General features: G+C 30.1%; 1 protein-coding gene across 5 annotated transcripts in view; it reads left to right on the top strand.

Moving 5' to 3' along the window:
• Nachra7 (nicotinic acetylcholine receptor alpha7 subunit) overlaps window positions 1-12,741 on the top strand; it is a 195,488-nt gene that overhangs the window by 118,551 nt on the left and 64,196 nt on the right. For all 5 annotated transcript variants that reach the window (XM_083104945.1, XM_083104949.1, XM_083104946.1 and 2 more), the window contains one exon: window positions 10,425-10,469. In XM_083104945.1, coding sequence (XP_082961071.1) covers window positions 10,425-10,469 — 45 coding nt within the window. The remainder of the gene's footprint in view (window positions 1-10,424; window positions 10,470-12,741) is intronic.

Here is a 12,741-nt window from a genome sequence, read left to right as displayed (position 1 = left end):
CACGACACGTATATCAGATTGTTCAACACGAGGATTTATTTCATACAAATATTGAATGACTCTGTATTGCGGCGACATCAATTTGTATCGCTTTAATTAACGATTCGAGCATGATCTTACTAGTATTAATTAGCGGCTGCGCTTTTAGACCATGGTTATTGGCGATCTAATTTAGGCGTTAGTCGAACTAAACCATCGAACCTTTCGTCGGAAGTTGAATGTGGATAAGAAACCTTTTCCGAATAGACATGATAAATTGCAAGACCCATGCCAAGTTTCCATCGTGATAGGATTAAATAAAAAGGGGCAACATCGTTAAGCCGTAAAGCATCGTAACACGCAAGAAGAAATGAAGATTCGAAAGCGAAAGCGGTATAAGTCGTTATTTTTACCGTTTTAACTTATGACTCTCATAAAATAGTAAAATGTATCATCCATCATGCGACACACTGACGCTTGCTATATCTAAATATAATAGCAATGTATTAATACAAGAATTCTTCATAATACTTCACTCCGTTTTTCAATATTCGAGATGGAAATATATGAAATGTTTCAGTCCTTATCATACTTGTACCATTTTTATTTTCGATCTCTCATGGATGATATGCAATATATAGAATGCAAACATAAATTGGGATGCTATTTTAACAGAATATTCCTGAGGCTAAACTAGAAAAAAGTTATGAAGGACTTTTCAGCTCGATTTGATCCCATATACTGTGCTAAAATAATGCCGTAATTTTTCTTTGCACTCAATATTCACATTGATAAATTAATTATAAAATATTTTTTTTAATTTACTGCTATGTGTGAGTGTGATTCTTAATAACAAACTCTTGGGTAGGTGTACAGATTGATAATGTCAAGCAATTTATGTCTATTTTTCAGTTTCATTATTTAATAATATTTTTAATCCAATAATAAAATTTTAATGTTTATTCATTTAAATAAATATTCACATCTGGATCTATATTTTTATCGCTCTATTGATTTAATTTTGTTGGAAAGAGGAGGGAATTATATCTCTTGCTATTTAATGCTTATTTAATTTTAGTAATCAATAAATGAATAAAATCCTCATATTTTCGGACAGTTATTATTAATAATAAAATTTCTCGATAGAAATTAAGCGATTATTTAAAGTATTTTTCATCCTTCGAAAAAATTTTTATTTTTGATAGCTATGATAATAGTTATCGCATGATTAATATTGACTCTTCATGTATTTATCTCTATAATTTTAAATAGTAAAACTTAATAACATGCACAATTTAAAATAATTCTTACAGATAAACGTCTGTTTGATATTTTTGTTAGGCATTTTTTGTGCCAGTTATTTTGAAAAACTTTTATAAGAGGATTTGAGAATGATCTCTTCAATGCATGTACGTTCACTTGATATCAAATTAAAATCACTTGAAAGAGAAAATACTCGTATCTCTTGTCGTTTACCTAGCCGTCTGTTCTATTTGACGTTTTAGCAATCAACGAATGACCTTTTGGATGTAATGAAAACCGCTTGGTTTCCCCTGCAAATTCTCCAATAAAACTCTTGTGCGGAAGTATCGTTTATCGAAAAAATAGTATGTTACATGCATATCGCCTACCTACACAAAATGCCTTAAAAAAACATATGTATGTACAATAATAGTAGCATTCCATCCACGAGGATACTTGGAACATATTTCTTTTACGTTTATCTACGCTAATTCATCGTATACACTCAATATATCGATGATTAGATTTTCCAATTATATTTTTAAAAGTAAAAATATTCTGTAAATTATTCAGATAAAATTTTAGCAATTAATCACATTTCTTGATAACATAAATAGATGATTTAAATTGACAATAAATGTGTAATTAAATATAATTTTAATAGAGAATTTAAATAAATGTTATGTATGGAAAATATATTATCGATTTATATTTTAAAACTTGAAATTGATTGGTAATTATCGATTAGTATATAATTGACCACTATACTAAAAAATAGCAATCGAGCTACAATGCTTTATCTCTTATAGAAGCAACGTGTGTTGTTTCGACGTATTACTGCCCACTTAGCATTTAATCGTGCGTGTGTGTGACGTGCGGCGTATAATGAGCTGCGATTGCGTATTCGTAACCAGACTGTGGAATTTTGCCCTTTTCAATTATAACGTACCTTTCTCTGATTGTTTCTATTAAATATGTTAATAACGTTCTCTTTATTATTGTTGATGATACCTGATAAATTTTTATATATTATAATAAATTTTTTGGTAAAATAAATTATTATTTTAAAAAGTGATAAGCAATATTTAAATCAAGAACGATTATAAAGATCTTATAAAGTAATATTTTTTTGCAGAGATTTTTTTGTTAAAAAGTTGCAAGGTTTTTAATATTTTAATAAAAATGTATAATTACTAGAATGCAACAGTTTTTCGAATTAAAAAAAGTTTGCGCAATATATAGAATGCCTGGGATATCTAATCTAACGTTTTACTCCAGTTTTCTCTAATCTTTCTGTCGTCATGTGTCCATTCGCAATATCGTTATCAATGATCTTTTGGACATTTCCGATCTGTCTGTTTAACTCGATACATCCGTTCGATTGCATTGTTACAACAATCGACAGGTGACCTTTTCATCGCAATGGAGGTCACTTGAGGGTTTGTGATTCCTCGAAACATAGCCGAGACGCAAATTGGCCACGTGACATTATGGCATTCCCCAAATGACTGTAACACGTTATGGCATTGCTCCCAACCGTTACATGCATGCACACATAACATCCCACGTCTCTCCCCTCTTCCCATCTTGATCTGCCGAACAATGCGTTCAGACCAATGATGAGCTTTCGGAGAACGCTTTCCATGCATCGTACTCGGGGACATGAGTTTGCCAGCATGCTTTCGTGTGAGTTTTTCGTCTATCCATACATGATGTTATACATGTATGCGTATCCTGTAATCTAGGAAATGCAAATGTCAACCGTATCAATACGACATGATATTCTCTCCCGACAGTGATTAAGATAACTAAATGTTTGAATAGAAAATAACAGTAATGTATAACGATGATGTATGACCACTTTCATTTACACTAATCCATTCAATAACAAGTTTATATTTGCAGAACATGCATTCGTATGTGTGTGTGAATTATTTATACATTGTGTGTTTGCACAATATATTTTACAATAGTATTTTAAAAATGTTTTAATACATTTCGAAATTTTTTATAAATTATAGTTTCAAGGATTGAAGAAAATAATTTTAAAGATTTTATTAAAGAAGCAAAAAAATATAAAAAGTAAATAGAGTAAAAAAATTAATTTAAAAAATTATGTAGTTAATTAAATATATTTGTAATAAAAGACATATTTTTTATATTAAAATAGCATTTTCTTGATTTTCTTGATTTTTATTTTATATTTTCGAAAGTAATAATTTTTATTAAGACATTAAATATGTTAAGTGTATACATCAAAAGAAAGTAATACATTAACGTTTTATTATCTATCATTGTTATGAATAAATCTTTTGAGATTGATTCATATAGATTATTTAAATAAAAAATATCTATCATTTTTTTAGTGTTTGAACAATACAAATATTTTTGTATCAGATTATTATGTATGTCTCTCAGACTGACGAAATACTAACTAACTATTCGTCTTCCGTTGATAAAACGAGTCACGGAACTTGCATATAAAAATTCTTAGAAACAATTTAATGGAAAATTTAATATGCTGGATAATGCAATTATTCGATTTCAACTTTCTGAAGAGTACGTATCCTGGTAAGAGATTGCATATGAGCGCGATTCCGCGGATAGTTTGAGATGCTGTAGAATATATGTAGCAAAATGATATCCCTGGAGACGATTTCGTTACATCGTATCTACATCCGGATGTAGTATAACTCGTTGGTGATGCACTATCGCGTGGAGGACGAATTTGCGATTCATGTTCCCACCGGGATAGCCGAGAATTCGAACACGCAAATTCCTTGCCAAGACATTCGAAGGGCTTCACTATCGCAATACCTATTGATTTGGAAATTACTTGGATCCTGATCGCGCGTCTGTATATTTTAAAGTAAATCTAACATTCTGAGAGTGCATCAACAATTCGCATCTAATATCGAGCCGATTGTGTTCCGCAGAATACAGTTGTAACTGACGGTATGACGTAAGTATTGGTTGGATATAAAACGTTAGATTATAAAAATGTAATAAAATGTGTTACAGCCATAGAAAATACATCACCATATTGATTACTATTAACAGTAATGTATGTATAATGTATAATATATAATCAAGTATATAATATATGTATAAACAAGTATATAATATATATAATAAATTTTTTTAATAATTTTAATTAAAAGTATAAGATAATTTCAACAAGTTATACTCGTTAATAAAATAAAACTCTCTGCGTGGTCAGCGTAGGAGGAGGAAGTTTTTTATTTTACAATACACAATAAATTTTTTTTATATTAATTAAATACGAGTATATTTATATAACAAATAAAAATATTCTTAATATTCGAAAAATTTGCAAAGTATTTTAATTTGTGTGAAAATTGAATAACTTATTTATTTGTCTCATTAAAGTATTTAATTAAAAGTTATGATAAATAAAGCGGAAAATACGTCACATCAGGGAAAGGATTTAGAAAAGGATAAAACTTTCCAATCAGAATTAATTAATTCTGATCAGATAGGATAAACAATTCATACTTTATATTATACAAAAACGTAGTAAAAACATTTCTTGTTTGCAATTCAATGTTAGAGAAGAGAGAGAATTCGTGTAAAACAAATTTTCATAAACTAGAAAACTCAACTTTGTTGGGATAAAGTTACATAAATATCCCATTGCGAAACTTTATACGAAGCAATATTGCGCTATATTCCATGCCACATAATGCCATGTCCGTCATAACTTATTTGCTTCTACACTTCTTTTCTCTTTCTCTCTTCCCTTCTTCTACCCCTCCCTCCCCCCATTTCTTTGTCTATCGTTTTTATCTCTTTTTTAAAAAGATTTTAAAATTGTTTCATTTCTCTCATCCATGCAAAGAATCCGAATTTAAAATTACGATTGTAACTTTTATCGAATTTTTTCAAATTTCAACGTTTACATTTTCGAAAATAACATAGAATTATCGTGAGTGTGATGTTGTCTTAGCAGCCTTTTAATATTTTACTGCAGTTAGAGCGATCGTTAATATTTCTGGTACACTTGGCTTAAAACCACTGACCCGAAAAGAATATCCACCATCTTTCACTCATACACATACATTTCGCATGATAATTTTATTTATTTTGCCATAAATGTTTCTGCACTTTTTCTTCGATGAAATTGTCAAATGTTTTCCACATGTATGAGTGAAAAATCGATAGCATTTTACTCTGATTTGTCAAGATGATAGCAATTTCTTTCATTATTTTGTTATTCGATATATTTCTACAATTGTTGACTAACATTGATATCTCTATCGTATTGACGTGATTCTATCGAAAAACAGAATTTGTCTTAAATAATTTCGCTAATCAAAAAGAACAACTATATTTAAAATAAAAACTTTTCTGTTAAATTATATGTTAATCGAAATAATCTTATATGTTTCATTTCATTTCAAATCAATTATATTACAACAAATTTTTAATTTAAGTTTCTATTATAAAGACATTAAATATAGAATAAAATTAAAGTAAAAAAATTTTTAATTTGCAAAACAACTTAAGTTGCATTAACATTCGATCATACGACAAAAAAGTTAAATTTATCGAGAACATACTTTCAAATTTATCGAGTTTAAATTACACTCTACTTCACGATAATTTTATTTATATAATTAATGTTATGTTAAGTGTATTAAGTTTTGAGAGCATTTTAACGATTTCTCGAAAATTCGCATAATTGTAGTTAATCTGCCATTGAGCCCTTCAAAATACCAATCAAAGCATTATCATTGATCCGATTAGTGGCTGCGTTAATTTCTCATCTAAAAAATAATAATCGAGGTCATGATGGGGCTTCAATGTAAGTATCATCGAATAAGATAGCTAGATGCACGTGTCAAGTGGAGATACTGAGAGATATCTTGCTTATACGATAGATGCAATTGAGCTTGTGGGTGGTTGACTGAAGTGACCGCAATAGTCTGCGGCGGTGTTCAGTTTGTCGGGGCAGGTTCTGAACATTCTCTTTGGTCACATAAAATCTGTACAATCGCGGCTAAGCCGTATCGCAAGCGAGCCTGAAACGATCCTCGGCATAGTTTCCTAATCAGTATCCGGAATATCTGCAAGCAGTTGCCTGTATGCGGTTATGAAAACGCTACATCAAAGCCCGAGTTGCCGTTAATTAATTTAAATGAACGCGGAACTTTTGATAGTAACATGTAATTTTTGATTAGCAGTTGATGAACGCTATATCGAATTAAATGTTTTGTAATTAAAATCTGGAAGTATCATATTCTTATTATAAAATATACAAACACACATTACGATTGCAAAATTAAGAGTCAATAATCATTTACTAGGACGATTATTCATTAAGTGCGCTTATTCGATTTTCCCTGAAATAATCTGTATTTTGTAAGAAACAAAATGAAATGATAAAAAAGACAAATACGCGCGTGTGTGAGATTTTTGGTTCCTAAAAGATTTTGTTTCTAACATATTTTTGGCTCCTAAAAGATTTTGTTTCTAACAATCCTAGTGAGCGTTATATTGCGGTAAAACACTTTTTTGCGCTTTTTTCCGCTTTCTTTTTTGTTTAACTGCATGGTGGACGATAGCTTGTTAAACCTCTAAATATTTGCTCCAAGCTGTTCGAAAATTCTGGCTGAGAATTCGAGGCTCAGAAAAACAGAGCATGTTGGAACAGATCCAGGCAATAACATGGCTGCGAGATCGACAGTCATCCAGAGAAACAAAGTGCCATTACTTTTGGCGAGGAATGAAAATTTCTCTGAATTCAAGATTTGATTACTGTTACACTTCGTGAAGCAGAATAGAACTTTTATTTAGTTTCTTGTTTTGTGTATTTATATTTCTTTTTTTTTAAGTTTACTTAAACTGATTTTTTATTTTAACTGAAATTTTTATAATTTAAGAGATTTTATTATATGCACGTACATTTATAAAACTGAAAATGAAAATTAAAAGATAACACATAAAAGATTAAAAAATAACGGGCTTTAAAATTCATGCTAATAAAAAATTGACTGTAAATATTACATATTAAGTTTAAAATTTTTTTATATATCCTGTATATATAATTTCTCACTTTTACACTGCAGTTAAATTAGCGAAACATGATTATCCGATCATGCGCAACTATGGTCCCATTAGCCTACAAGATCGACGAATCTTTAGAGAACTCGGTCGGCAGTGAAAAGTTTCAACGAGACGTTAAATTATGCAAGAGAATGCGGCAAAGTAATGACCGTGTGGATTAACCTCGACCTTAGATGGGGATTTTGAGCGGTAGTTTTTGAAAGGGGCTAGGTTAAACGATAAGATCCAATTATCGAGAAACAGTTTATCTCGCGGACGCGAACGAAAGGATAAGCCGGCGGAAAATTCAGAGCTCACTTTTCTCTGCGGAATGGACCGGGACTCCGAAAACATCCGATATATGTCGCGAGGGAAGAAAAGCCGATTGTTAACTTCATTGATGTACGACCGGTTTAGAAAATCGAGCTATCCAGATAAGAGTAATTATAGGATTGTCGGCGATAAGCGTGAGTAAAATAGCATCTGTATCTTGTATTTTACTTTTAAAAAAGTCAGATAAGAGATATATTTCTCAAAGATATATTTATCGTATTATTACGAAGATGTGTGTGCAATTATTATGTCAGGATATTTTTTAATATACTTCATATTAGAAAATATGTAGAAAATCACCCTATATAATACAGAATCACTTAGTTTCGACAATTACGAAATATTTGTTGATTAATTTTTCCAACACTGAATTGTTCTGAAAATCTTTCTTTAACGCGGTGCAAAGTTCGTATTGTAGTACAACATGATATATTATTTCCTTGTTCCTACCGGCGCTTTTCCCCTACGTGCTTTCCGGATACAAGGATCGATATCCATGTCTCGTATTGCTGTACGTTTCGAGGATATATCGAAGCTCATCTTCGCGGATGCGAGCCTCTCTTGGGACAGGGGAATGCAGCTTTTCGGGAGGTGAGCATTCCTCCTGTAAGACGCGCTTGTAATCAGGATAAGAACGCGGTTTGAACACTGGGAAACCCGAAAGCCAATGACTTACGTGACGAGGCTGACAATGCGCCAAACGAACGAACGAGCAAAACCGAAAAATTCCTATTGCGACAGTAGTAAAAATGGCAACAATATAGTTAACTAAGTAAGCGTTATATTAGAAACATTTTATCTTGTATGTCAAGAAATCGCGAGGATGATTGCATGCACCCACTCGTCGCATATGCGCCATATTTGTCTTCGGAATATTTCTCTTGACATGCGGATACGATATAAAACAACACCCGCCGAAACTACACTATATTTTGTTTTCGATATTTTCCCAAAGTTTTTTATATTTTTTATTTTTCATAAACTCGAGTGCTTATATTTTTTATTCATGACAAACAGTTTTTTTTGTTTAATATAATTTTAAATACAATATTAATTAAAATTTTTAAAGACAAATGCAAATGTGAAAATTCTAGGTAATATTTTTCTAGTAATATTTCTTTAAAAATTTTATTACAAAGAATCAAAAATTACAATTTATGTTGCAATAAAATTTGCAATATAAACTTTTCAAAAGCTTTCTATGTTAATTTACCGCATAATTGTAATGAATTTTTCAAATTAAAAAATTTCATATAATATATATATATATATATATATATATATATATATATATATATTTATTATAATTATATTTAATTTCTAATTTATTACGATCTTGTTATACATGGACTTTTATTTTTTTGCATTTTGTAAACATTGTACTTTTAATAGTCGATGTAAAATAAGTTTACAATTATTTAGTTAATTATATTATATATTTGCACATAAATGCATATACATGCATATAAATTCTTTTTATATGTTTATGTTTTAAAAGGTATATTGAATTTTTCGTATTCATTGATTAAACACTTTTATAGTTGGTTGTAAATCAAATTTCTCGTTCAGACTCCAGTAACGAATTGGTTGAAACAATCTACGTTTTCATAAGAGTTGACAGCTTTAATTGGTATACAAAAACTGATGAGAACTGACAGAATAGTATTATTCCAGCTTTGACTATAGTAATAATTAAAGTTTCAAATCATCGTACTTGTGTGAGGCATCTCATAAAGAGATTTAAAAAAAAAATATTGTAAGTATTATTTTCATGACGATAAAATTTCAATAGAAATAAATTTTTTACAAATAGCATTATCTATACATAAATAATTTTTACATAACAATAATAATTTAAAATAAATTACAATATAAAATATTTATGTAACATAAAATAAATATATTCCTAAAGATATTAATTTTTTATTATATATACATCCTGTAATATATTTACAAATAGCATCTTTTTTGTAACATTTTTTCCAAGGATTCTTTCTCTTGTTTCTTTTTATATACAAATTTATAAATAAAGAAAAATTTCTAAAAATTCCAACGAGAAAAATAGGATATCATATTTATCATGTCTGTGTGCAACATCGCGTAATTTATAGTGTTTCTCAGCCATCTTTTGCCATCCGTTCTCTGACACCTAAAAAAGCTTGTACGCTCTCAGAAATTTATTATACTAAATTTGTAATTGTGAAAATATGCGCAAATAATTTACTTCGCCAACAGTATGCAATTAATTAAATCACGCACTTGCCATTTTATTATGCAACCTGCAGACACCCTGAGCTATGAAAGTCCTTCGTCTTCACAAGCCTTGTTAAATGCATATGCGCTTTTCTACAGCAATTTTTAATTGCGATATGAAACTGGATAATGAGTTACGCGACCGCTTCTGGCGCGTTAATTCATCTTGTGTCGCATGAATGTCAAACACACGTTCGTGTCTACTTTTACAATAAAAAATAGAAACTGTGTATATTTATAATGCTAGCACGCAATATTACAAATTTACTTTTTAAAAATATATAAGATATTTTTATGCCGAATAATCTTATTTACTTTTCTTTTATTCATCATTTCATCTAGTTTCTAAATTGGAGTTTAAAATGTCTTTAAATTAAATATTAAATCTATTATTATATTTCATAAAATTTGAATAACTAATGTAATAGTATTGTTATATGCTATTTTTTAAATAATTATTAGTAATTTTTGTTCAAAGATTAAAATCATGCTTGACACGAAAAAACAATTGTTTAATACATGTTTAATTTCATATTTAATCTTTGTTACAGGACGAGAAGAACCAATTGCTCATCACGAATCTTTGGTTGAAATTGGTAAGTTTTTCTGATCTACTCAAAGTTTCCAATTCGCGAAAAATAAAACTAATCGCGACTTCCAATTGATTGTTGTCAACAGCATGAAACTCCTCGAAACTATATATATATCTCAGTCATTTTTTTTTTGAAAAATCTTCAGTATTCCATTAATTGGAACGTCAGTCTTAATTGATCTGAAGTTGTTCCGAGTGTATTTGGGAGTGATCCAATTACCATGTTTTACATCATCCAGTTTTATCCGACATTTCAAATCGTTTTTGCGAAATAGTTGCGACATGTAAATCGGACAGTTATCGGTGCAAACAGATGGGGAACAAAAATATCGCGATAAACTGCATATGGCGTACTTTATTTACATATGGTTGCATTTTATTCGTGCAATCTGTTAGTATTGTGTTTTTATCCGCCAAAAATCGATAAGTCAAAAATACATATACGACTGCTATTGTGTCATCAATAAAAGAGAGTATAAATCTTTTATAATTCAAAATCTATTATGTAAAAATATTTTACATTGTTTCTAAACCATAGTTGTCGCGCATTTGCAACTTTATCATTGGATCATCAATACGCTTCAAAATGTATGATAGAAAAGAGTTGAAGTAAAATCGCGGCGAGACATCAGATCGGATTTTTATCGGCACCCAAACTATTAATGGAGTAGCCGCAACAGGTTACTTTCAAGAAGACGATGCACCCTTATTAAGATTGCGGCAATGTTTTCTTTCAGAGAATAGGTTTCGATCCGTTCACAGACCTCGAAAACGAAACTCGTTGCTTATTTTTCGCGTTTTATTGAATGGTTTGAAATCAATTCTGCATAAGTTCACGCGCGCATAACAATAATTCAAATTCGAATATTGTCGATTTATGGATGACCATTTTTGACTGCTAATTGACGAATCATACTGCATCGAATTCGCGATATCCTTCGCCGCGATTAACAACATTGAAATGACGATATCAAGCGTGGAAATCATTATCATTATATTCGATTGGTAGCTAATTTTGCTCGGGGCGATTTGAAACTTTTGCAACTTATATTCCGGATTCACTCGATGAAGCAAATTTTATTAAGTTTATTTTATCAACTGTTCGCGTTATTATTTTTATGATATATAGATTCTACTACACCTTCTTCAATAATTATCTTGTTTCAATTATGAAACTATTTCACATTGTAACATCTGACAAGTTAATTTGATATTTGCAATTTTGAAAGCACCATTATAGATATAGAAGCGTCAGCTTCTATGTCACGCTATTTCTAATCTTCCTCTACGTCTCATGACGGCCAATGCATACGGAAGTAACACGCAGCTGCATTTGACTCAGAAAACCGATACGTTTGCAAATATAAATCATGTAGATATTCAAGGAACATTCGACGTCCGCGTAGTATCGATATGTTGTTATATGTAACGTCGCTATCAAATGCACTTGCGTCGAATGCAAGAAAAGAACCGAAATTAAATCCGTGTCTCACGAAGAAGGCATACATGTTCAAAATGGAAAAGTCGTATATTCAAAAAAAAGATTTAGTTAAATATGTTTGATACATTTTAAATATATAAGATAGTTAAATATATTTTATATATTTAAAATGTATTTAAAATATATTTTTATTGTATATTTTAAATATTTTCATCACAGAAATAACAGAGAAACCAGGGACATTTTTATTTCCTATAAATGATAATCTGTGAAATAATTTTATCTTTCGCAAGCTTTTGGAGAACTGTATTGTACACGTATAATGTGTATCAAAATTTAACTTGCAATGTTAATTCAATGTCAATAACTAATGCACGACGTATTTGCATAGTTCGCGTCAATATTGCAAATATATTTGATATTACGGCCACACACACTAGAAATTATCAACTTAATCCTTGCGGGTCGATCATTAAATCGCGACAAGCGATATTCCATTTCCATCTATGTCGTGAGTGACGTGACATTATCTCCTGCCATATATAAATTTAAAAAATATAAGGTTAAAAAATGCCTTTTATACCATAGAAACTCTTCAATATTACTCTCAATACTCGCGCTCGCTCATCAAGCAATTCCGTTCCAATTCGCCCGTATCGGTATTGAATAGACTGACGCTCGTTTTACTAATATTTGATTTACAAACTGAACGATGAATTAATTTGGGAAAAATCATTGATTTTTCTGAGTGGAAAGCTATAAATAAAAATCACGATGCGTTTGTAATACATCAAAAAGAAGGAAAGAGAGAGAGAGAAATAATATATGATATTCA

This window comes from Camponotus vicinus, unplaced genomic scaffold (genome assembly GCF_025532165.1).
Source record: "Camponotus vicinus isolate PSW18456_S1 unplaced genomic scaffold, iyCamVici1.0 SCAF_7, whole genome shotgun sequence".
NCBI classification, from domain to species: Eukaryota; Metazoa; Arthropoda; class Insecta; order Hymenoptera; family Formicidae; genus Camponotus; species Camponotus vicinus.
The sequence above is the reverse complement of the archived record's forward strand: the minus strand, read 5'-3'. Positions and strand labels throughout refer to the sequence as shown.